The 26,369-nt window shown below is 36.1% G+C and overlaps 1 protein-coding gene across 6 annotated transcripts in view; it reads left to right on the top strand.

Moving 5' to 3' along the window:
* DACH1 (dachshund family transcription factor 1) overlaps positions 1 to 26,369 on the top strand; it is a 371,271-nt gene that overhangs the window by 232,260 nt on the left and 112,642 nt on the right. For 4 of the 6 annotated variants that reach the window (XM_080376867.1, XM_080376866.1, XM_080376868.1 and 1 more), the window contains exons 4-5: positions 17,433 to 17,588; positions 18,130 to 18,302. In XM_080376867.1, coding sequence (XP_080232993.1) covers positions 17,433 to 17,588; positions 18,130 to 18,302 — 329 coding nt within the window. The remainder of the gene's footprint in view (positions 1 to 17,432; positions 17,589 to 18,129; positions 18,303 to 26,369) is intronic. The other 2 variants (XM_080376870.1, XM_080376869.1) reach the window with 1 other exon arrangement.

Genomic DNA, 26,369 nt, shown 5'->3' with positions numbered 1-26,369 from the left:
TCTACCCTCAGGCTGTTATTAATTGTTCTAAGTTTCAACAGCAGCAATGATTCAGCTTCTACAAAGAATGAGTCAGGAGAGACTAGGAATATATTTCAGTATTCAAATATTTTCATTTGGTTTAATGCTTCTGAGCTTTGGAGAAAGGAGTTAAAATTTGTCATTAATGTGATACTGAAATACCTGGTCCTGGTCACTTGAAAATAATTCTGAATTTTGCTAAAATAGAAATTTCTGCAATTGTGTTTCATATGCCCATTAGACTTGTTTAGAAACTTTGTGCTCTCCTGCAGCTGCACTGCCATGGTCCACACACACAGGTCTCCATGATACTGCTAAACGTGCTCATCAGTTTTGGAAGAAAAGAACATTATTTTGGAACTGCTAACTGTTGTTGGCTAAATTATATTGGTACTAGCATTTTCAGCACTTTATGGCTGTTACCATGGAAGAGTGTCTCACAGTTGGGTTTTTTTGGTTGTTCTTTTTTTTTAATATTATTTGGCAGATGTAATTCCCTGCACTTTACTAATACAATGCTTTATAACATCCTTCAAGGATGCTGTATTTCTTGACAAACTCACTAGGTTGTCCAGAAGAGGTTACTAAGATCAATCTGACTTCCACACATACCAGTGAAAAACTTTGTGTTGATCTGATGGAAACTAGATTAATCCCATTATCATTAAACAAAACAACCAACAAACAAAAACCCTATGTGCTTGAAAGTTTCACCAAATATGCTTTAATTCTTTGAGTCTTAGAATTTATTTTATGCAAACCCACAGTACTTAGTGGCATCAGCAAACTTCATTTTCATTAATATTTGGCTGAAGTAATTGTGTGAACAGAATCCTAGACCCATTCAAGGAAACATATTTTGAAACAGGATATTGAAAATAAAGTCCATAGGACAACAAAAGTCAGTTTACGTGCTGATGTCAGCATTTGTGTGTGGTGATAAGGCCAAGCTCTTTTCATGATAAAGATAAATTCATATCCAAATCTTTAATAAAAAACAAAACTGATGTTAGCTTTTCACATTAAAGTCAGAAGCGTCTGTAACTCTTCCCAGAGACTCAATTGTTAGGAACAAAAGTTATGTCCTGTTAGGAAAAAAAAATTAATCACTCAAGTTATTACGTAGGGTGTACTGTGTATTCCAGGCTCAAGGTTTATACTGAAACCTTTGAAGAGGCTGCCCATACCTACCAAATGTTGTAATTGATACAGAATCACTGCTATACAACAGCTGCAATAACAAGGTGCTGCTGCCTTTACTTTAATCTACCTTTCTTTCTGCAGTTTATTATGTTTTGAATTTATTCTTTTGTAGATCTGTGAGCTATCTTTCTTATGGAAATTAATCTTTTTAAAAGATTTGTACTCTCATTTTCAAACACTAATACATTCATTCAAGTATCCCATTATTCAGAACCAGCTGGCTTTTTATCTAGTGATATTTACTTCAAAAAGCCAAGTTAAATGGTATCATAGATTAATTCTCAGGGCACAGGAAAGCTTTTTTAGAGAAAAAGAGATTTGGTAATTACTTAGAATATCGCAATAAAATCACAGAACATGTCAAAAATGCGTTATATAATCTGTCATAATATGAAACTTCAAAAAAGTTAATTCACTGAATTGAACATAATATGTGGCATCAGTATATGATTTTTAAGTGGAACATTATGTAAGGATGAAACTTCGCAGTGATTTATAATAAGCTATGTCATGATTTTTGGTTATGTATTTTTTCTTTGCAGAAAGCACTGAAACTTCAAAAAGGGCATTATCCACTGAAATTTCTTACATAAATCAAACTCGAAATAAGACACATTTTACAATTCAATTTAAGATCCCACAGAGACAATAATGTTGCAAGCTGTGCATTTTGCAGAGTAATATAGTAATGTCTAGTTTGCATTTTTGAAAAACCAAATTAATCACACTTTATTGAATATGTTGAAGCAAACCTAAAATTCATCTATTATTAAAAAACTTGTGCAACAAACACAAACTATATTTTATACATAAAGGACAAACTCATTTATTCATTAGGTTAAAACACTTGGCGTTTGCATTTTGTAGCTATGAAAAAAATGACATTTGCTACCTGTTCTCCTTTTTTAAATTTTTCAAAGCATTATGTTCAGAGTAATTTGCTTGAAAAATTGTACTAATACTTTAACACAGTATCAGTCCTAAAGACTGTGCAGAAATCCCTGTGGAAACTAAGGGTAGTCTTGATCTTTAAATTTCCTTTTTTAGTGAATCACTTAGCAGGAAAAATACTCTGTTATCATATATCTCATATTTATATAACATATTTTATCCCTTTACAGATTAACCACAAGATAATAAAGTTTTTAGCCAATTTTTAGCTTTTGTACATGCTTTGAGCTGACGTGCCTCAGCACTACTTTGAATTAGAACTTGTATCTCTGTGCTCAGCTGTGCTCAGATTGGTACATCAAAGCAACCAGAATGAAATTTGGGCCTTAGTCAAGTCTCAATGACTTTAATGGAAACAGGATTTCTGTCTTAATCTTTTAAAGGGAAGTATATTTAAAAATGATTTGTAGATGTTTTCCTGTTACAGAGTATAATTGTGGAATTAAGAATTCTAGGTCTTGCAGGGCCTGTAAGCTGTATGCCAAATTTGTATGCCAAACATCAAGTGCTACTACTTGTAATTCCATTTCTAGGAATACTACTCTTAAGTTATTCTAGCCTTTAGGCCAAATTTTATTTCTAGCATTTGGTTTCTAGGATAATTGTCGTCTGTTAATGATTTGTCTGTATATTTATGTCTTGATGATTTAGATGTGAGAACTGAAGCTTTATTTTTGTCAGAAATCTTTATTGACTATACACTAGACAGCTTGTTTACAAAAGCAAAGATTTTGAAAAAATGTTCAAGTTCATTTCAAAGACAAAAATCTTAAATCAGAATTAAAAGTTTTTAAAATTTGGAGAAGCAGACACAATTTCTGCATATTTTTTCCTTGAGTATCGGGAAAATTCTGGCCTTTGTAGTAATATTTTAGTTCAAGGTCTATGCCTGAGGAGTTTTCAGTCTAAAAATTGTTGCTTTTCTTTGCTTAAGCAGCATGTATTACAAATGATCAATTCACTTGTATTTTCTTATATGTAAGCATAACACCCAGTTTGACAACACATGATGCACAGATTTTTTTCTTTGCATAGAAGTTGTGTTTGACAGTAGAAGACATCTTAGACCCCATGAGAAGCATTTAAAGAACATTAATGAGAGCATTATCAGATGAGTTTAATATTCAAGAAAATGACATATTTTTGTAGCCCAATACTTGAGAAGAATCTGCTGTGGTTTCTTTATATGCTTTAATGAACAAAGTTGAGATTGGGTTGTGCTGAAGGTGGACAGATTATGACATCTCTGACATTTCTCCTTTATTAGTGATAATCCAAGTATACCAGTCCTTGAACATCAGACTGTCTCAGCGACCCTTAAATGATATTTGGGACTCTGCTTTGTCCAACACTTTTATCAAAGTGCAGACCTGCAAACCTATTCTTAATATTGTAACAGGGACATGAGATAACATGCTCATCTGCTCTTGAAGGGACAACATCATGGTTCCTTGGGTTATACCAAGAAAATGCTTGTGGTAGAAGCTAACAGTTTTTCAGAATAACTCATTCAGCATCATGGCTAGTGCTGTGCATTAAAGAAAACACGAAAACACTAGACAAAGATTTACATCCAGATCCTTCTCATCTGACATGAGGCAGCTAAAAATTAGCAGTGCTGACTTTTCTGTAGTCAATAATGCTCCGTAATGATGGATTGTACACTGCCAGCTCCAGTGTGGTAGAACAGTTTTGAGGTGCCTGGCCACCATAATAGAATTCAAACAACCAGCTAAGGTGTTTTCATATGGTTTCGAGAAACTTAGGGTAAATGATGATCTAGAAATATCTGATACTGAGCTGGTCAATGTAAAATGCTAATGCATGGTAACATCTTGTTTGTAGGGCTTAACTCTAAGAGACATGTCTGAGATACTTACTGAAGAAACATTTTTATCTGTTTGGTGTGCAGAGGACCAAACACAGACTTCTGAGAAGGCATCTAGCCCACCTTGTTATTAGATAGTAACCACTGGTTATATACTAGTCAAAAAACTTGCCCAGAAAGCAAGAGACCTGGGAACAGAGGTTATCTTTGTAAACACTGCACCCCCCATTTGGACCTGAAGAGTATTATTACTAATTTAGACAAGACAGGGTGAAAGACAAGTACTTCTTTTGTCTATGTATATACCTGTTCTCTCTCCTGTTATGTACCTCTCCTCATCTCTAACCAGCTGAATTACTGGTCATGAAGAAAGATTGATGGAGCTAGGAAACAGAATAAGAGATGTGCTTATGTCCTTTCCTGACCACTGAAAGAGTCTACCATCCCAATTTTTACTAGGTGAGATGGATCGGAGGTAAATCTCTTGCTAAGAATTTTGCCCAAGACACTATTAGACATATTATTTAGGGTACAATTAAAAGGTGTATGTGTTCTTCACAAACTGGGTTGATATAAGATACTAGAATGACTAGAATGACTATAAATTCATGTAGGGTTGGTGAAGTTCACAGTACTAAATCTTGGTATAATAGCTTAGGAGAACTTTTTACTAGAGCTATTACAAAAAACTCCAAACTACTCTAAAGCCAATATTGAATAAATTATTATAATATGCTGTCATTTAACGATGTCAAACAATGGCTTGGCTCTTTTGTCTTTTCCACAATAGGTTAAAATTTTTGCCACTAGAGGTGGCTGTTGGTAGCAGTGGTCTAGGCCTCTTCAGAAGTAAAAATAAGTATCTTGTTTTAAATAACTTAAAGATACTGATGCCTTTCCATTTTAAAAGTGATTCAAAAATGCCAAAACTAATTAGAAAATAGTTACCACCTCTCCCCAAAAGAAATGACAAAAATCCAAGAAAATATTTAAGAAATTTACTGTTTAAGATGTATCACTTTCATATTCCTACCCTCTTAATCCAATTTCATACTTTTGGCTGCCTTTGCATTAAGGTTTTGCCTTTGATCATTTTTGTAAGGCTCCAAGTCAGAAAAACAGCAGCAGTTGTGAACATAATAGGGTATCAATATGTATATAAATAAGACACTATTGTAGGCTAAATCTCAAAGAGAAAATGATCTGTTTTGCATAAACAGCAGCAATTGTGAGAAGAAATTATAACAGATATACATGTGTATGTAGCTCTTCCTTAGTGAGTGAAATTCCTTATAGTCTGTTGTCTGTGTGTATGTACTGTTTCTTACAGTATTTTCACAGTGTAAAGCCCATTTGGGCCAGGACTGTCCACATGCTTTATCACATATCATTACTACTACTGCTACTGTTACTGCTAGTCATACTAGTTGTTTTTTTCATCATCATCCTGAGAAAATAATAAATTGTGAGCAGAAACAGTTTCAACAGCCCAAGAATGAGATTCAGGATCCATGAACTCTTAGATAAGATTTCCTTCTTTAAGTAGTAGAATGGCACAGTCATGTGTCTTGGGACATGGAAATATAGAAAAAAACCCTAAAGGCTTAAGTGCAAATGAAGTTACTGTAGCATAATGAAGTACTGAATAACAGCTGAGCTGTAATAATGATTCTTATTCTGTGTTGAACGCAAGTTAATATATGTTAAACTTCAATGAAGGAAGCATGATTCATGGTACGATTTTGTTTGCTAGGCTGAGCAGACTGGATTTTGAGCTGGTTGACATATATGCTCCGTATACAAATCCAAATGTAGGAAAAGAGGATATTTTTTAGTAACTTTCTAGTGAACAATTTTTTGTACCATGTATTTACATGTGTAGTTTGTGTGTGTGTGCAGGACATAAAGGTAAGAGATGTACACACGGATAGATACATGTGTTCTGTAACACTGAAGTGGTGAAGTTGTATACTTAAAAGCTAGAAAAGATGCATTTTTAACATTAATATTATTCTTCGTATTGTTATTTTTATTTTTATAATTATCATCACTGTATTGCTTTGAAGCATGAGCCTATTACTGGCTGCAAATTTACAAAAAGACTTTATAACACCTAAACATTATAGACTATATCAGAGCGGTCATGAGAGAGCTAAATCAAACCTGTACAGGCAACTCAAGAGTAAGACAATTCCTTCTGAAGCTTTCAGTTAGCATCAGCTTCCCAAAGGAGGAGGAGATGGCTTTACAAGCCTCAGAGCTCATGCAGTCTTCTGACTTTCCTCCATCAGTTTTCTGGTGTGGAAGAGACATGGCATTGATTTGGAAACCTCTGTTCCCATGGCAGGGTGTGTTCAGCCCTGCACTGCACATCAATCCAAAATCCAGGCAAACAGAAATCTCCTTTTCCCTGGAGTTACTGAGACTTTGCTATCAAATTTGCTTAAGACTGGCTATTAATCTGTTTATTAATAAGGACTGATTTTTGATAATTTATCTTTGTTTTCTAAGAAAATATCTAAAAAAATTAGAATAAAAATCTGAAGAATAATGTTTAAGAAAGTATTCTGTGTGCAGCCTGTTAAGCGCATGTACTGTTATGAGATTGTGCAGCATTTGTGCTGGAAATTAAAATATTCCTCTTTAGTTCAGCTTTTTTTTTTAAAAAAAAAGATCATCAATAACAATGATTACCTGTAATATGTTAGCCTCCCTGCTTTGCATTTTCATCCCTGGTGCATCTTTTTTCTGAAAAGACTCAACATGACTTTAGAGAGGCCTCCTCACTTGATTTTAGTGCTTCAAGCCCTGTGTATCTTGCATCTTTTATTTTTCCATACTGTAACACAGCTGAAACACGTTGGGCAAAGTGGTCCAACTACTGGTATCTATCCTTCTATTTACTGAAGACATTAGGAAGCTTGGGATTGTCACTTTATGCACTTTATCTATGTGTACTTTTTGCACTTCAATATATTTACTGAGGATTTTCTGCCTTTTTTTTCTGTTAGTTTATTGTATTACAGGACTATCGGCTGTACCTAGGTGTCCTGAAAATCTGCAGAATTTTTCTTTTTGTGTTAAAGGGTCAGTAAAAAGGAAAATATTTTTAAAAACTTTTTGGGTCATTCAAGATAATTCTTTAGGAAAAGATAAAGAAAAGCAGAAAGATAAGTTACTGAATAGGGATAGGGTGTATTGCTTTGGTTTGCTTTTCTTGTTTCTGAGCACTGCTAAAACAGAATTAGACACTGTAAAACTCAGACTAGGCATAGTAAGGGTCAAAAATCATGGTCCAAACCAACTGAGAAAGTGCCTACATCAGATCAGTGTAGATGGAAAGCACAAACTCCCATCCAAATTTGTATTTTCTGCAAAGCTTAGGCCTATAGGCCTGAATAACAGTGCTGTCACTTATAAGCTCAAACCTGCATCTTCTGGATCTGTTTTAGTTTCCACTGTACTAGAAATGAAGCCTGTCATACTGAGCCTATTATACTGATTTTATAGAGAAAAAAATTGAATGAGCATACCTTCTTTCTTTATAAACTGAAGCAACAGGGTATCTTATGCTAAGACAACTGAAATTCATATTTCCCAGAAAGTGTTCTAAACATGAAGTTATAGACTACTCCTCTGGGCATGTTCTATCTCACCTGGTCTTTAAGCCTACAGAAGATATTCATATACACAATTACATACAATGAGGATATAGAGTAATATATTAATTATCTATTAAATGGGAATTTTTATAAATTAGCCCATACAATAGTCAAGATGTTCACTAAATAATTTGTGATGTTCATCATGTTCGAAGAGAGATAAAGAAAATGTAGTTTTCTGCTGATTTTGGTTGACTTCTGATAGCTCATTAGTCTTCGTATTATAAAAAATCTACATCAAGGGATTAGCTGTAGTTCTAGTTTTCTGCTCTGAAGTTAACATATTTGCTCAGGTGTACCTGACAGTAAAATGTTGTCCAGTTGTTATTTTCCTGAATACAGTGCATACAACTGCATCTATTTTTTTGTTTCTTGGTGATGTGACAAATTTACTTTTACGTGTCTAAATTGCATTATCTTCTAACATCATATAACCATAGAATAAACTGTATATTACCTATGAAATGGTAACAAGTTAGGTACTTGTGAAACAAGACAAATGGAAAATCTATTTTTAGGTAAATGTCACCCAGCCTGTAACTGACTTGCTGAGCTTTCACTTGTGTTGGATAATTTCATTATTAATTAAATGGAATTTTAAGAAAGCTTTTCCTGTGTTAGTATTTTTGGTGAAATAATGAAGGATTAGTATAAAATATAACATGTATTCCATGGGATTCATTGTCACAGTAAAAGCATCCTTTCCCTTATTAGTTTGTATAAATTCGGTGTTTTCTGGTTCATGATTAAGCATATACTCTGATATTCAGCATGAAGAATTCCATCTTATTTCCTGGAATTACCAGTTTGTGCTTCAGATTTATTTATCAGAACATAAATACAGAAAGGGTGAGGAAAGCAGGTACATATCTGGCTTACAGTGCCAAGTGCAGCTGCCATTTCTCTGCCACTGCCAATAGAAAACTTCGCAATAAAATTAAAACAGTGAATGAAGTCACCATGGCTTAGGCTAAAACATATTTTTCAGATTTCTACTGTTCTCTGCAAAGAAGAAATGGTATGTGATTACAAAGGTTCTCTTGGCCTCTCCTTTATGTATTTCTGTGGGGAAAATTTTATCAAAGAATAGTCTTTTTTTGGTCTTTTTTTTTTTTTTCTCAGAATGTGCTGCTATACCTATTTATGCTCTGTTGTGATAATAGCAGAGCTACAAATACCAGACACATCAGCCTACTATGTTAGAGAAAATCGTAAAAACTTTCAATTTTCAGGCCACATTGCTCATGGCCTATTTAAGAGCATAAGCATGATTATATAATCAGAAAATAATGAGGCAAGGGTTTGTGAGGAGAAAAAAAAAAGAAAAAACAACACCTTATCTAGAGCAGCATACAAAGTATTCCACAGAAGTCTTGTGAAACTTATTGTTTTCTTATATTGTAGTACTTGCTCTCCTGATATCTTTGTGATATCAGAAAAGGCAGCAATACTTTTTTTTTAAAAAAAGTATCAATAATATTAGACAGATGATACTGTTCACACATGGCAAAGGTCTTTTTGCTTTTAATGATGTAGCAGTAACATAGAGGTCTTATGAAAGTGCCTTTATCTGTAGGTGTCTGTACAGTCTCACAATGTTCATATATTGCAGGTAAATACTACAGCTGATTTAGGGGACTGACTTATTAAAAAATGGTATCACAAATTTATAGCAATTCAAAGTCTAAAACACCAGGATTTGATTTGGACAGTTTTACGAAGAAGGTTCCTCACTGTCAGGATGCTAAGATTACTGGTTTTTAGCACACTGATTATGCATATTTTCCAGTGGACATAAATAGCCTAGCTAGTGAATGGTCCACTTCAGAAAAATGAGCCCACACAGCTGATACTGATGCTTTGTTTGGTAATTGTTGCTGAGATACAAATTATTTCAGCAAACACAGACGATAACGTCAAGATTAGGGGATTGAAAAAAGATCAGTAGTACACAAAAAGGAAAAAAAAAAGGTATTCTTTTAAATTGCTAGTAGAAACTCAGGCTGTCTTTTGTGTTTTTGTTACGTGATATCAGTTGTGTACATAATAGTACCTGAAACCATCCTGAGCCAGGGCTGGGATTCATTTGCCTAAAGACAGGCTTGAAGTGTTCTCTGGGATGCCGTAAAATATCCAAGTTTTGCACATGAAAGGAAGAGGAAGACCCAAGGGCCTGGCAAATAGCCAAATTTTAATTTCTAAGATCCACCTGTAATCAAGAAAGTTTTGGCTTAGTTGCCTAGACATAGATATGTGCTACAGTCTTGGACACCGCTGAGTATCCTACCTGATCTACATCTCCAGAGAGCCATGAAGTCTGCAGGTGCAGTGTTGTACTAACCAACCCTGTAAGACATCTCTCAAATTATTTTGGCCATTTCCCGTGGTATGTACTTAAGCTGTTGAGTGGAGTCTGTGAGAAGGGTCACTGTAGTCCCTGTAACAAGGAGGTTTGGGTTCAGCTGACCAAAGGTAGGTCAGCCTCCCACAGACGGAGTTTAGCAGTCCTCCACAGCCTGTTGCCTATCACAGGAACTAAACTGCTCAGTTCACATTGTAGGAACCAAAATTTAGACAGACTAAATCCTAATGGGGACAGAATGAGAAAGGAAAAGGAGTAAGCAAGTAAGAGACGTCATTGTAAAAATTAATTTGGCATGTTTAGATCAGGGTTTGTTTGTGAGGCTGACATTGTACAGTTCAGTTTTCTGCTTGATTTTCTTGGCTGCATTACCTTCCAGTCCAGAATTGTTTCATTTATTATTATCATCCTTAGCTACCTAATTGTGCTACTAATGAATACAAATAATCCAGGCATCAGGCTTTTACAGACTCACTTCAGTGTACAAATAACGGTTTGTTGTGTAACTGCTGATTATGGGAGAAGGTAACTCACATTATGGACAATATGTGCTGAAATGTTGGTGATGGGGAAAACACTGAATTCTGCAGTCCACCTTTTAAATTATGAAAATATATTGTAATTTTTGTTCCATCAGGTTGTCCACGATGAGTAAATGTGAGACAAGCTGAGCCCAGTTTTTAAGCATGTGTACTTGCATTTGGAACTTCTATTTCAATTTTTTGAGTGCTCGTATTAGCACTATTGCACATGAAATACATAGTTGGCTACCAAATTGCCTATTCAAGTGCACATGTATGGGGCTTGAGCACTCAACATTAAGCATTTGCATTTCAAAATTGTATCCCTTGTGCTTGAAAGCCTTGAAAATGCTACTCTATGGTCAGCCTAGTGCAGCGTCAATTGAAATGCAGTTTGAATGCAATGTAGAGCTTCCAATTGCTGCTTCAGAAAGTGTTATGCTGAATCTGGAACACTTTGCATAATTTAATTAATTATGCCACTAAAAACTGATTTTCTCTCAATTTAAAGCAAACAGCTTTTATGAGGGTGAACTGCAGCACCCAGGGATATCAGGTGTCCAAGCTTTTAATCCTATTACAAAGACTTGACAACCACTGATGGAAACTGGAAAAACATAAGCCTCCAGCAGGGCAACAAGTGAAGGGGAAGAAGGCAACAGATTTTTAATACTCTTTGAAACCACTGTAGACATTAAATCAAAATCAAATGTAAAAAGTGACATAACCGGTAGCTTGCACTTCGTGTGCAGACAGTGAATAGTGTCTAAGGAATAACACTTATTTTGCTTTGACATTAATGAAAATAACTGTTTCCTCTAAGAGGAAAATTGTTCTGCTTAACTAACATGAGAAAAACACAGCAAATGGCCAAGACTATTTGTATCTGTGTCTGTCCACTTAAAGCATTCAGGAGTGCAACAGACTGTAGTTTGAAAGTGGTTTCCAATGTTACAGATTGCATTCTGTCTATGAATCATTTTCCTTATAAACAAATGTCAACAGACAATGCCAGACTACGAGTATTAAAGAATCTGTCACTGACTAAACACTAGCCTCAAAACTTTGCTTTTGGAAGCTTATCTTCTTTCTTCCAGTTTATTACTTGGTTTGACATCACTCTAAAACAATAGGCACTGTAATTTTAAGGCAGGAGGGGGTACTGATTTAGAAAAGCTCTAATTTCTGAGCGCATAAACGGTACCATAATTGGCAATCTATGACTGACTGTGCAGAATTCTTTGATCAGGTTAGAAAGGGTCACAGCAGAATTGACTCCATCTCTGTATCGAACATCAGCACGTAACATGAAATTAACTGTACTGTAGATGATCTTGCTAAAAAATATGTAAAATATCTTATTACTGGGAATTCACTACATTATAATTTTTTACATTTTATAAATGCAAACATATTGCTTTGTTATAATATTAATATATCACATATTATAGATACAATATATAATTATTACTATATATTTATGTATTATATGTGTTCCTTTATATATCTGACATATATATATTTATATATGAGACAAGGTACAGCTGTCTTAAAGGAGAAAAGAATCTTTGCACAGGAGTCAGTAGGGCTCATTGAAAGGCCTTGAAACTAGATTTGAAGGAGGAAAAGGGTAAAACCAGGCTCAGATGAGTGTGGGGGTAGCATGCCAGTGTTCAAGGGATGATATGCTAGCGAGGTCCTTTGATCTGCTCTCTTAGTGGAGGTATGGGATGGAAAGCCATGTGGCAGCAAAGATGCAAGAGTTATTGATGTGTTAGGAACCACAGAAGTGCCTGAGAATGGTCATGTAGGAATTAGGTCTTCTCCCACCCAAAAGGTGGCAGAATCAATAGCCCAGCTGAAGTGCATCTGCACTAATGCACTCTGCACGGACAGCAAGTAGGAGCAGCTGGAAGCCATTGTGCAGTAGGAAAATCATGACATAGTTGCCATCGCAGAAACATGGTGGGATGACTCACACATCTGGAGTGCTGCAATAGATGGCCATAAATTCTTCAGAAGGGTCAGGCAAGGAAGGAGAGATGGTGGAGTAGCCCTGTATGTTAGGGAGTTTTTTGACTGTCTAGACCTTGATGATGGTGATAATAGGGTTGAGTGCTTATGGGTAAGAATCAGGGGGAAGGCCAACAAGACAGATATCATGGTGGGAGTCTGTTACAGACCACCTAACCAGGATGAAGAGCAGACAAAATATTCTATAAGCATCTGGAAGAAGTCTCACCATTGTTAGCTCTTGTTCTAGTGGGGGACTTCAACTTCCCAGGTCTCTGCTGGAAATACAATGGAAAGGAAGCAGTCTAGGATGTTTCTGAGGTGTGTGGAAGGTAACTTCTTGACACATTTGGTGAGTGAGTCAACTAGAGAAGGTGCCCTGTTGGACTTGTGGGTGATGTAATGGTCGGAGGCTGTTTTGGGCACAGCGATCACGAAATGATACAAGTTTTAGATTCTTGGAGAAGTAAGGAATGGGGGTCAGCAGAACTGCTGCCTTGGGCATCTGGAGGGCCAACTTTGGCCTGTTTAGGAGCTTAGTTAACAGAATCCTTTGGGAGGCAGCCCTGAAGGCCAAAGGAGTCCAGGAAGGGTGGATATTCTTCAAGAAGGAAATCTTAAAGGTGCAGGAGCAGGCTGTCCCCATGTGCCAAAAGAGAAGCCAGCGGGGAAGAAGACCGGCCTGGCTGAACAGAGAGCTTTGGCTGGAACTCAGGGGAAAAATGGAGGGTTTATGACCTTTGGAAGAAGGGGCAGGCAACTTGGTAAGACTACAAGGATGTAATGAGGTTATGCAGGGAGAAGATTAGAAAGGCCAGAGCCCAAGTAGAATTTAATATGGCTACTGCTGTACAATAAAAAAAAAAAATATGTTTCTATCAATACATTAGCAACAAAAGGAGGGCTAAGGAGAATCTCCATCCTTTACTGGATACAGGGGGAAACATAGTGACAAAGGATGAGGCTGAGATCCTTAATGTCTTCTTTGCCTCAACCTTTAATAGTAAGACCAGTTGTTCTTGGAGTACTCTGCCCCCTGAGCTGGAAGATAGGGGCAGAGAGCAGGATAAAGCCCCCATACTCCAAGAGGAAATGGTGAGCAACCTGCTACAGCACTCAGACACACACACACAAGTCTATGGGGCTGGATGGGATCCACCCAAGGGTATTGAGGGAGCTGGTAGAAGTGCTCACCAAACCACTTTCACTCATTTATCAGCAGTCCTGGCTAACCGCAGAGGTCCCAGTTGAGTGGAGCTTGGCAAGTATGATGCCACTCTACAAGAAGGGCCAGAAGGAGCATCTGGGGAACTAGAGGCCTGTCAGTCTGACCTGAGTGCCAGGGAAGGTTATGGAGCAGATTATCCTGAGTGCCATCGTGTGGCACGTGCAGGACACCCAGGTGATCAGGCCCAGTCAGCATGGGTTTATGAAATGCAAGTCCTGCATGACTAACCTGATCTCCTTCTGTGACAGGTTGACCCGCTTAGTGGATGAGGTAAAGGCTGTGGATGTTTTCTACTTAGACTTTAGTAAAGCCTTTGGCACCATTTCCCACAGCATTCTCCTGGAGAAACTGGCTGCTCATGGATTGGACAGGCGTACTCTTTGCTGGGTAAATAACTGGCTGGACAGCCAAGTATAGAGAGTAGTGGTCAATGGAGTTAAATCCAGCTGGCAGCCAGTCACAAATGGTGTTCCCCAGGGCTCATTATTGGGGCCAGTTCTGTTTAATGTCTTCTTCAATGATCTGGATGAGGGGACTGAGTGCACCCTCTGTAAGGTTGCAGACAACAGCCAGTTGAGGGGGTAGTGTTGATCTGTTTGAGGTTGAAAAGGCTACAGAGGCATCTGGGCAAGCTCAACTGATGGGCTGAGGCCAGTTGTATGAGGTTCAACAAGGAGGGGTCCCAGGTCCTGCGCTTGGTTCACAACAACCCCACACAACACTACAGGCTTGGGCAAGAGTGGCTGGAAAGCTGTCTGGTGGAAAAGGACCTGGGGGTGCTGGCTGATGGCCAGCTGAGTATGAGCCAGCAGTGTGCCCAGGTGGCCAAGAAGGCCAATAGCATCCTGGCTTGTATCAGAAATGGTTTGGCCACAAAGACTAAGGTGGTGATCATCCCCCTGTATGAAGCACTGGTGAGGCTTCACCTTGAATCCTGTGTTCAGTTTTGGGCCCCTCACTACAAGAAAGACAATTAGGTGCTGGAGTGTGTTCAAAGAAGGGCAATGAAGCTGGTGAAGGGTTTAGAGCACAAGAGGAGCAGCTGAAGGATCCAGGGTTGTTTAGCCTGGAGAAAAGGAGGCTCAGGGGCCATCTCATTGCTCTTTACAACTACCTGAAAGGGGGTTGTAGCCAGGTGGGTGTCAGTCTTTTTTCCCAAGTAACAAGCAAAGGGACACGAGGAAACAGCCTCGAGTTATGCCGGGGAGGTTTAGATTGGATATTAAGAAAAATTTCTTCACCAAAAGGGTTGTCAAGCATTGGAACAGGCTGCCCAGGGAAATGGTTGAGCCAACATCCCTGGAGGTATTTAAAAGATGTGTAGATGTGGCACTTAGGGACATGGTTCAAGTGGTAGACTTGGCAGTGCTAGGTTAATGTTGGACTTGACAATCTTAAAGATCTTTTCCAACCTAAATGATTCTATGATTCTGTGGTTTTCAGTGGATTGTTTGTTGGTATTATTATTATTATTATAATTTTTTTTAAAAAATATTTATTTATTTATTTAATGAAGCCCTAAGTACTGTAAAACCAGCTTTAATATTTACGTACACATGCCCTAAGATTGAATGAATAACCATTTGGAACTACCTGTCTTTCTCTATTGAATCTACATCAACACCTACATTTTGGCTAAAATGAATAACATTAACTAATTTTTTGTGTTTAACTCTCATTTCCAGAGTATTATTTTTTAATAGAAGAATATTCAAAATAAGTAAAATATTTATGTCATAGTGGCAAAAAGCAGAAAATCAGAAAAAAAAAATTACAGGGAAAAAATTTCTTTATCCAGCTAAGATTTAGCTCATTCAATTACATATGTTTGAAATAGGCTCATTTTTTTGAGAGTCTCTAAGTTCTCAAGATACAAGAAAACATGTTCACTTCTCAGAGGTGATGAGATTCAAATCATGTATTAACTAACTCAACTATGTATGCTGCGTAAAGGTTCTGACAATTTCTTGTAAAATAATAAAAGTATCTGATATAATTGATTCTTTTCATTGTTTCATGAAATTGCTTTGTTTGATTGTAGGAGGGTTTGGACTGAATTTTCATTACCTCCTTCTGAACAATTTACACTGGGATTGAGACAGTATTGAGCTAATGAGTTAGAATTTATATTGAGCCTTAACTGGTTTCATGAAGTAACTAGGGAAAGAAAATCATGGTAATAATGTAGTATTTTTCATTATAAACTATGTTGTACATCTTTTACAATCAGGTTTTTAATAGATCTAGAGAAATTAAATTGGAATTCTACCAACTTTTGTGCTTTTGTCATCCGATGAAGATGATGTTAAAAAATGTCAAGACTAATGTGCTAATCCTGTTTCTACTGAAGTAAGGAGGAGGTAGTATCAGTTGTTTTTCAGGCCCTGTTGTTCATTAAGTAGTAAAACATATATACAAAACCGTTCAGAAATAGGCACATTGCTCTAATCCCTAATGCTAAATAGTAATTGAGTATAGATTAAATAAGTTTTAACTGATGCTATCCTAAAGTCCTTATCAAAAGAAATTCCCATGAAAGTAGTAGAAACTTTCAAAGTCAAGAGGGTGAAATTGTGCTCTACATGAAAAAGGAAACAATCATGTATTGCTGATGGGTATATTAATACTGCTGAGAATGCATGCATATATACATACTTATTAATATATTCAAGCATTGTTTATTGATTGTATATGGTAAATAAACTCATATAATGAGTGTATAGATAACTTTGTATGCATAAGCATACATATACTCAATTTCAGCATTATACATAAATATGCAGCATGAGTAATGTAAGTCATCAGATCGGAAGATTTTAAAATTTTCATTATATATAAATGTAAAAATTCATAATGTTATATGATTTTTTAGTATTGTCCTTTAGTAGTACCCTTCTTTTTAATTCTGTGGGTATTTTTTATGAGGAGGTCTACATTAGTGAAAAAGAGTATTTCTCAAATATATGAGTTATTGCTCATCTTAGCACTTATTTGTCCACATTCTTCCTTGCTGTTAGTCTATTCCACTCCAGAAGACTGCAGGAATCAATTAATAATCCCTTACTTTTTAATTAATAATATGAAATAAAAATTGAATTTACAAAATAGAATCATCAGACAAACACATATGCATGCATGTTGGTGCCCTCAGTAAATTAATTTTTTAGTTACTTCCTATAATGTTTTATTTATTCACCAATAAAAGAAGAAATATGACTGTAGTTTAAATTTTAATTGGCATAACAGGCAGTATTCTTTTTTTAGTTTTTTTCAGGAAATTATATTCTCTCACACATAAAGCAAATGCCATATATAGTTTTACTTGCTAAGAATGGCAAAAGCGTATGTAAAATATACCAACAAAATACCAACACAAATTTCATGTGAATGAGCACAACTATAATATTTTTAGGTTTGTGTTCTAACTTAACTTTAAAAAGTTATCCTTACATATCTTTTTTCAGAGGGTGGAAATAAACACCTCAAAACTCTTTCCCCCAACCCACATATTAAAAAAAATTATAAAAAAATATAAAATTTGCCACATGCAGCAAAGGTTAGATTGCTGGCCTTTCTCTCAAATTCAGACATTGAAAATTAGGAGTTTTCCTTCATCCAAATAATGTATATTCATTCCCCACAGGCAGCAGTGATGGTTCTTGGGATAAAGAAAAACTTCAGTCTCCCCCCACCCAAGGATCACAGGCCTCTGTTAACCACCCCAACTTGCCTGGACAGCATAATGTTCCAGTTAGCCATCCTCTCAACCCTCTTCAACAGAACCACCTTCTGCCAAATGGTACGGGTTGACATCTTTCAGCACTAACATCAGCAGTTTTCCAATTCCTGTCTTTACTTTGTGTTTATATAAATAGGCTGTGAAAAATCAAAGATGTGGGAATATTGGAATACTTCCTTTAAAGTGTTATGCAGGGGAAGCAGAGACAATAAAGAACAAATACATATGCAATAAAATTGATACTTAAAATAACTGCTAACCTGTGCATCAGTGGCATAATAATGCATTGCTAAGGCACCTTGCAGCAGATATTAAAAAAGACAATAAACAGCCATTGCTTAGCAATGATATCATACATTACACTGATATGAACAAACTAAGAGGTCTAATAGTCTCTCCTTGTGGCTAGAAACCCTCCATGGTTGCTAGTGATTTACCTATACATATCCCGGAAGAGAACTGACATATAGTTGCTTTGTCCTATAATGTGAACCGAACCATCTTGTCATCCATCACTTGAACATTGTCCATGAGGAGGAAAAAAAAGACAATGTTTTAAAAAGATGCATAAACCTATTTCCCTTTTTTTCCCCCTGCCCAGGATTGGAACTTCCTTTTATGATGATGCCCCACCCGTTAATTCCCGTGAGCCTACCTCCAGCATCTGTCACGATGGCAATGAGCCAGATGAATCACCTTAGTACCATTGCCAACATGGCGGCAGCAGCACAAGTGCAGAGTCCTCCATCCCGCGTTGAGACATCTGTTATTAAGGTAACTATATTAAAAAAACCAATCAAACAACCAACCCAACACAAAATTATAGTCTACTCACAACAGTCATAAATATTATAAAGGTGGGTAGGTGTCAAATGTAAGTCATAAAGTCAATATATACAAGAAACCCAACTGTTGTAGCTCTGGGAACACAGTAGGCTGCTGGTGGCCCTTGTTTTCTTCTCAGTTCTCCTCCCCCTATCTAAATCAGTATTAAAATAGTGCTCAAGTTGAAGCATTTTCATACAGAATACACAGCTTTCTGGTTTCTCATATTTCATCTAACGGTAACATTCCTCAAGATATCAAGGAAGAAATGACTCCTGTCTTAAATGAGCAGAGATTGTGCCTCCAACTTTTAAATCTAAGTATTTGAACCAAAATGCTGCAAATTATCTGAAAAAGGCTGAAAGGCTTGATACTTTACCTCTGCAGAACCTAAATTGCCGAATCCCAGAACAGAATGAAATGAGGTTGCACAGAACAGACCCAGTAATCTGCAGGCCACAACTGTGATATTGTAGAGTTGTCTCAATAATATCTGATATCTGGTATTGTCTACCAATTTTAAGGTTGCTTGCTGCCTGTAACTAAATTAATCTGGTGATAAAGGTATTTAACACAGGCATGGTGTCTTCTGAATGAAGATGTATTTTCATTTTAAAGGCATTTCTTCTTTACCACTAGATATTTATAGTTTGACTTGACATTTATTCCGATATCTACATTTTACCTGTTAGCCTTCTTTAGTTCTAATAAATGAGATACAAAAAGTACACAAGCTTTTGTGCTTTTATGTAACATTCATGTGTTAGAAATAGATATGCAAAAGCAAGGTTGTTTGGTATTTTAGGGCTGTTTTGGAAATCACAGCATCACAGCATGGTTTGGGTTGGAAGGAACCTTAAAGAGCATCTATTTCCAACTCCGCTGCCATGGGTAGGGACAGCTTCCACTAGACCAGGTTGCTCAAAGCCCCATCCAATCTGGCCATTAATGCAGTTCCTCTGACAAAAATTAGGTAAACTTAAAATCTCTTGGACCTTCAAATCCAGAGTTGCAAAAGTTTTGAAGTTCGTGATGATGTAAGCAGAATGAAGAGATCTGAATTTATTAAGACATTCAACATTTTTGTGCTCCTTTCCTCTTTAACCTAACGAGACAAGAATCATAAAGAACCATTCAGTTAAAAGTCAACAAATATGTGTTGCTGTTGACTTAGAAAATTATGGTCTGATGACCTAATTTAGGTACCTGCACTTTCAAATGGAGGGTCTCCTTTGGAGTCCTTCAGTGGCATTCCTTTCTCACCTTTGATGACATGGGGAGTTAAGACACTGTTTTGAGAAGAATTGTTTCTTTAGGTGCTATGTCAGAAAGTCTAGGTTCCACCCTATGTCCATCTTGCCCATAACCTGGGAATATAAACACTGCTGCTAACTAACTATTCAATGGCATGGTGATTTCTGCAGCTTTTTTTTTTTTTTTTTTCTGTTCTTACTTGACCAGTCTTTAGTAAGAGTTACATGATACTGAAGTGCTCTGGAACATGCGAGGTGCTCTATTTCATTCTAAATTTATTTTCTTAATTGGAACAGTGACCACTTGTATTACAGAGGTATCTAAAAATGAAGACTGGGCTGGAGCACATGTTAAATGCCACCTGACAAGTATGAATTACTATGGCAACAAAACTTTGTTTTCACTGTTTTTCCTAGTTTTCCCTTCTTTAATTTTCTGTGAGCTATTTGATTTCATATTTAAGAGTACAAAATTTGACCTTCAAGAGCATTGGTACCCTTCTGTTTCTAAACTTTGACAAGCTCACTTTGAGCTTATGAAGTTGATTTACAAGCTAGTTCTAGCTGTTAAAGTTGCCTAAGTTACTGTGGCCTACATTTAAATATGTCTATGGGAGCATACCCCTGATCTTTGTCTCCAATTACCAAATCAGGTACATCTGGATTACAACATAGCTCTGAGGCTATGTGAAAAAAGGTTTCCTTTTGTGGAATGCAGGGCCTAGTGTGTTCACAGATCTCACCCCATTATTGGAATATTGCAGGACCCAGGAAGCACTTAACTGAGATGTACTTCTGGCTCATCTGATCTAAACTTGCCTAGCAGGTTTAAAAGTATTGGACTCTGAAAGGTAGACGCTGTCATCATGTATCTACGTGTATTATTTTAATGATAGGCAGTGCCATATCAGAGAATTTTCCTTTTCCTAGGGTTCCTTAACTTCTTAACAAGTTAATTCTTATAGCTCATATAGTTGGAAAAAGAATTTCATTAAGATCTGGGTGAAGATTTTGAAAGTACCTAGCAATTCTAGTTCTGTGTTTGGAACATTTTAGCAGCACTTTGTAACTGGAAAAATGTTTGGGGGGTGTGTGTGTGTTTGTTTTTTTGGTGTGTCGTCCCCCCCCCCCAGTCTTGCTTATTTAAACTTTTGTTTGTATTAATAATCTACACTATTTATCTCTGCCATTTCTGAAAATTTAACTATCCTGTATTCATGCTAATTAAATCTTCATTGTATCTGCCAACTTCTGCGCAGCTCCTGGCATAACATCTTGTGCAAGTTATTTAACAAAACAGGTTTTGTGTTCCCATTTGGTTTGCGCATAACCATAATTTAAAAAGATGTGGATTTACAATTAGGTGGTTTTAAATGGCCAAATTAACCTAAGTTCTATTTAGAAAACTGTGCTTACTCAAGGGCGTAATATGCATTTTTTAAAGTTTGCATGACTAAGTTAGAGTTTTAGGACTTTTATGTAGAACCTGATGGAGACATTACCTGTTTGCTGCCATGACTTCTTCAGTCAAGGCTTGTGGCATATTGCCCACAATACATTTGTGCTACAGGTAAATATATAAACACAAGTGTTAATCTGCCATCCAAACCTCCCTTCTAAATGTAAGTTCTTGCTACGTATAGTTCTTTCAATAATACTCTAAAGGATAAGGAAGTTGCTCTTGCAGGACTTTTATACTCTTCCCCTCAGCCCCTTTGTGGTATCAACATGTGTCTAGATTTATGTCCTCTGGTTTTTTCTATGGCAGATGAATATGGTCATGTGGATAGAGATAGCATGGCCAAGTAATTATGTTCCTATTTTTTAATACTGACCAGGTTTGAAACATAAACCTGAGCTACAAAAAAGCATGACGTTATTGTTAGAGGGAGATTTTCTTCCTATGAGCATGGACATGTCACTGGCAATTTAACTGTTCCTCGCTGGGCATAGTCAGAAACTGATTTTGGTGCCCACTGAATTATATACAATGAGTAGTTGAGCAGGAAACTCTAATCAGCGTAGTTTTTGAACACTGGCAATGTAAATTTTATGAATAGTAACTTATACTACAATCAAAATAAATATCTTAGAGAATAGATGTGAGAGGGTCAGACCTCCTTTTTCTGTGTTTTTACAGGAACGTACAAATAGTGCAGTTGCTCTCTTTCTCAAAGCTGTTACTAGAATCGTATCTTCCTTTATTTTTTTATTGCTACATTTTTAGACTTTTTGATTTTGTTTTCATTATCTTCTGGCTCATTTTTTTAACCCTGGTTTTACTTAAATGTTTTTCCTCAGTGACAATTTTTCCACAAGCTGATTTGACAAGTTTTTGCATCACTCACCCTGGAGTTCATAGTCATAACCTAAAATGACAGAATAGATTTGAAATTAAAGTACAAGATGTTTACAAGTTTAAACTCTCTGAAAAGTTAGAAGACCTATGAGAAGTTTCTACTCTGAAAAAGAAATAAATAGTAACCTTGTTTAATTAAGTAACAAAGAACAAAATTAAGTAACAAAGAACAATATTAAGTCTTAGAAAATCTGAGTCTTCAGATTATAAACAACCTGGTTCATTGGATAGAAGAATTGCCTTTGTGAACATGCCACAGTAGATGACTTACTGACCTTTCCTTCCAATTCACTGAGTTCACAGTTAGTGCTGTTATCTTTAAACTCACAAAGCTTCAAATGCCTTTCTATTACTGGGAAATATTTCATTTCTTCATGATAAGAAGTTGGAATAAAGCTGAGATCATGTACCAACCAAACATTTTATCCTGCTATGCTCAAGAGATGAGACAAAGACAAAATTACAAGGGAAGCCTTACAAAGCAATACCTTAGATTTGGCAGTGAACTATGTGCTCTAAAATCTTCAGAATTATATTTCAGAAGAGTGTTGTGCCCTTTCAAACATGAGTTGAACATTAGATGTCTTTTTGTAATGGAATGTTTAGATATATGAGTTGGATGAATAAGAGGAAAGCAACAACAAGCAGGGACAGCAGATTGTGACAGCAATGAATTGCAGTGAGTGTGACAGCTGTGACCTGGGGATGCTTTAGACATGAGGTGGCTTTCATCACCTGCCCGTGGTTTCAAAGGCTCAGCTTGTTAGCAGTTTCACTACATCAATTTTTTTCACTCAGCAGAAAGATATATGAAAATATAAAGGAAATACCTCACATAAATAGCAACTTGAAATAATTCTACATTGTAAAAGTTAGAACAGAGCAGCATGCAAGAATAAAAAATTGCACTTTATCCATATAATGTTACTAATACTTATAGAAAGAATTAAGAATAAACCAGAAGAAACCAGTACTATCAGCTGCAAGGTGATCAGTAGCACATTAGTCTTCTACTGCACAGTAAATACATGAGACTAAAGTTTGCTAATTCTCTAAATATATCACAGCAGTGATTATGTTATACTTGTTTAGAACTTGTTTGTATATACTATAACATACACGCACATTAAATATATTATATAAGATATATACAATGTATCATCTATAATATATATAATATATATTATATGTTATCTTCCTGTTATCCAATAGCAGAAATCTACTATTAATTTATTTTACCAAGGTAGCTGCAGACAGGGTGGTGTTGTTTTTTTTTTTAATATAACTCAATTTATAGGCCTTTTCTGAGACAAAATTTTATTGTAACATTTATTCACTTTCATTTTTCACTGGCAATACGTGTGCGTTTCTACTGATGTAATTTAATAGTCCTATGTTTTTTGCCTGTAATTGTTGCCAGAAAGTCCCACTAATAGCCAAAGAGAAGAAATGTGACACTGCCATACAGAAACGATGGAACATTTAAACATCTGATGTCAGAGTGGTGGTGAGCAAGTTCAGAGGGTGGACCTGAAAGGAAACGGGCTCTTAGGAGAAAAACAAGGAAATTAATTTCATGGAGGGGGTGGCCAGCAGAGGGACTGTAGAAGCTTCAGCTTAAGTCTTCTGTAACTGCTGTGTGAGCAGCCTTGAGTTTAGTGCAGACTTTTAGTACCAAAATGTACTGGCCATTGTAAGTAGAAGAGGTTATTGTTAACTTACTTTCCAGTTACAGAAATGATAGCTTTTTAAATAGGATTAGATACAGCATTTCTCTAAATTGGCTGGCACACTGTCCTGTAGAGGCAGGGGCCATAGGAAGCGCGTTGAAAGTACAGTTGGACTTCCTGGATAGAAAACCCTTCCACTTTGCTGCTATTACCAATGAAGCAGAATTTTCCTGTACTGTAAACTTGAGAAAACTGCCAGAGTTGCCAATGTATCAGATAGTACTGCAAAATCTTTAGATGTGACTGTCTTCAGGCATCAAGTAAAATTACACCCAAAACCTACGTAAAAGAACCATCACCAAATTTAAAAAGATAAGACTAACATTAGGAAATACCAGAATGTCTCTCCAACCTTAATGTGACAGCATTCCATCCATATAGTACAGTGCAACTTTAATTTTGCCGTCACATATTGTATTTTTCCACAGAACCCCTACCTCATTCAGTGAATAGTTAATTATTCTATATTTTATTTTTTTAAAATCAGTGTCTGGCCCAGTCTTATTTAACTTACGTGATATGAATCCTGTGTTGAATGCAGAAGTTTTCTAGGGCCACTTCTGTGCCTACAGGAAAAGTATTACACAAACAGTGGTAGATGCATATTTGCACCATTCCTATGAAGCTGGATATGCTATACCCATTTTACAGAAAGGGAATGCGAAGAAAATTAATTATATCTCAAAGTGGCAGAAATGCCCTTTTTGGATGCCTAACCTGAAAAATGCCTGACTTTTCAGATAAACTGTTATTTCTAGAGACGTATGTGCATTCAAAATACAGATTTTGACATTACTTTAAAGTTATTTTCTTGAATGTGTAGAAAAGTGTAGCATACACAAGTGCATAAAGAGGGAAACTACTTCCATTTCCTCATTTTCTGATACATGAAGTAAAATCAAATTTTATTCTTTACATAAGGAGAAATTTGAATTAATATAAAACATTTAAATAATAAAAAGTAATTAGTCTACAATAAATATTCTACAATAACAATTAGACAATCAGCTCCTAAAACACCTGCTTTTAGATATTGGGAAAGAAAACATGAAAATTATGATATCAAGTTTCAAGTATATTATAAACCAAATTAACATTTCATTTTATTTTTATAATGACTGCAGAAAATATCTTAAAGTATCTTAAAATTATTTTTATTAGCTCACACATAACTGAGAAAATCTTCAGGTTAGAATAACTTTTATTTATTTATGTTAATATAAATATGTATATGCACACTTACTCCTGTTTCTTCTTTTAGCATGAGAAGACCTTAGGTTAAAGTGTAGCTGAACTCCTTTATTATGGCTTAATCATCTTTGTATTAGAGGACATTTTGTCCCACCTCGTTACTTAGTTCCATCTATGATTTAAATTATTTATTTTAACTTTTAGTACAGGTGTTTTTTTTTAATAATGAGCTTAGAGGAAGGTAGCTATATATCTGGTAGGTTGTAACACAGAATTATGTCTTTTTTTTTAGTAATATGGGATCCTATTATTTGTTTTAACATTTGTGCTTCCGAGGTGCAGTTTACAAGTAATAGCAGCCATACGCTCCTATGAATTAATTTGTGTCATGTAAAATAGTTATCTACATACAACACATAACACAGAGAAGGTAGTACAAATTTTTCTGCTTGGAAATTTGCATATTCACATGTGTAACAGGGAACTATGTATGGGGTGTAAGGTACAAGGGATGGGATTAATTTTGCTGTCTTCTAGGGTATAATTTACTGGACCTACTTAAGAGGGGAGTTGTACCTTGGAGACCTGAATGTATGCATAAAAAAATCAGACTAGCTTAGGTGTAGACATTTGTAGTATAGACAATGACATTTGGGTAAATGAATTCTTGGTGTTTGGCTGGTTTTATGATTTGGATTGACTTTTAGGGGTGAGTTCCTAGTGGTGCTTCTTAAGCTTAAATGGTTGTTTTTCAAGTAAGACTAGATCTTCTTTCAAAAGAGGAGAGAAAAAAAAGAAAAAAGCAGGGAAAGTGTGTCCAACTTCTCAATAAGAACTTACTAATTCAGTTTTAGTAGTTTTTTGCATGTCTATATGTTTGCATGTTGCATGGGGTTTTTTTGTATACCTTAGAAGGATGTTCTGTTTGTTAGACCAAATACTCATTTGGAAGGCAAAATATAATTTATAAATTCAGTTGAAGGGATACACACACACACACACAAAAAGCACGTCCAAAATAGTTGTCGAGACATTTTAATGAGAACCCACAAAATCCAGAATTCTGTACAATGAGGCTCCATGGCACTTCCAGAAATGATCCTGCTTCATCATGATTCCAAATCGTCAACACTTTGGATGGTACTCTAATTTTGCCAGTACAGCCAGGGTCTTTCTTGGTATTGACAGCCATTCACTTTTGTTTGTTTGTTGGTTTGCTTGCTTTTTTTTAATCTCTATAATGGCCCAGTCTTATGAAACTCACTTCCCAGTTTGGTCACTGTAGTTCAGGTACTGCCCATGATTTCAAGGATTTGATTCTCTGCTCTTGAAGTACTGTTAAATGTTCAGTTGGGAGCCTTCTGTTTGGACTTCCTGTCAGCCAGCTGCTGCTGTTATTCCCAATAATCCTATAGTAAACAGGGTAATAAAAATTAAGCAAATCCATAGATTTTTTTGTCTGTTGATCTCTCTCTACATTTTA

Source organism: Falco punctatus, assembly GCF_963210335.1.
Source record: "Falco punctatus genome assembly, chromosome: 2".
Classification (NCBI taxonomy): domain Eukaryota; kingdom Metazoa; phylum Chordata; class Aves; order Falconiformes; family Falconidae; genus Falco; species Falco punctatus.
This window is presented reverse-complemented; position numbering and strand designations above follow the sequence as displayed.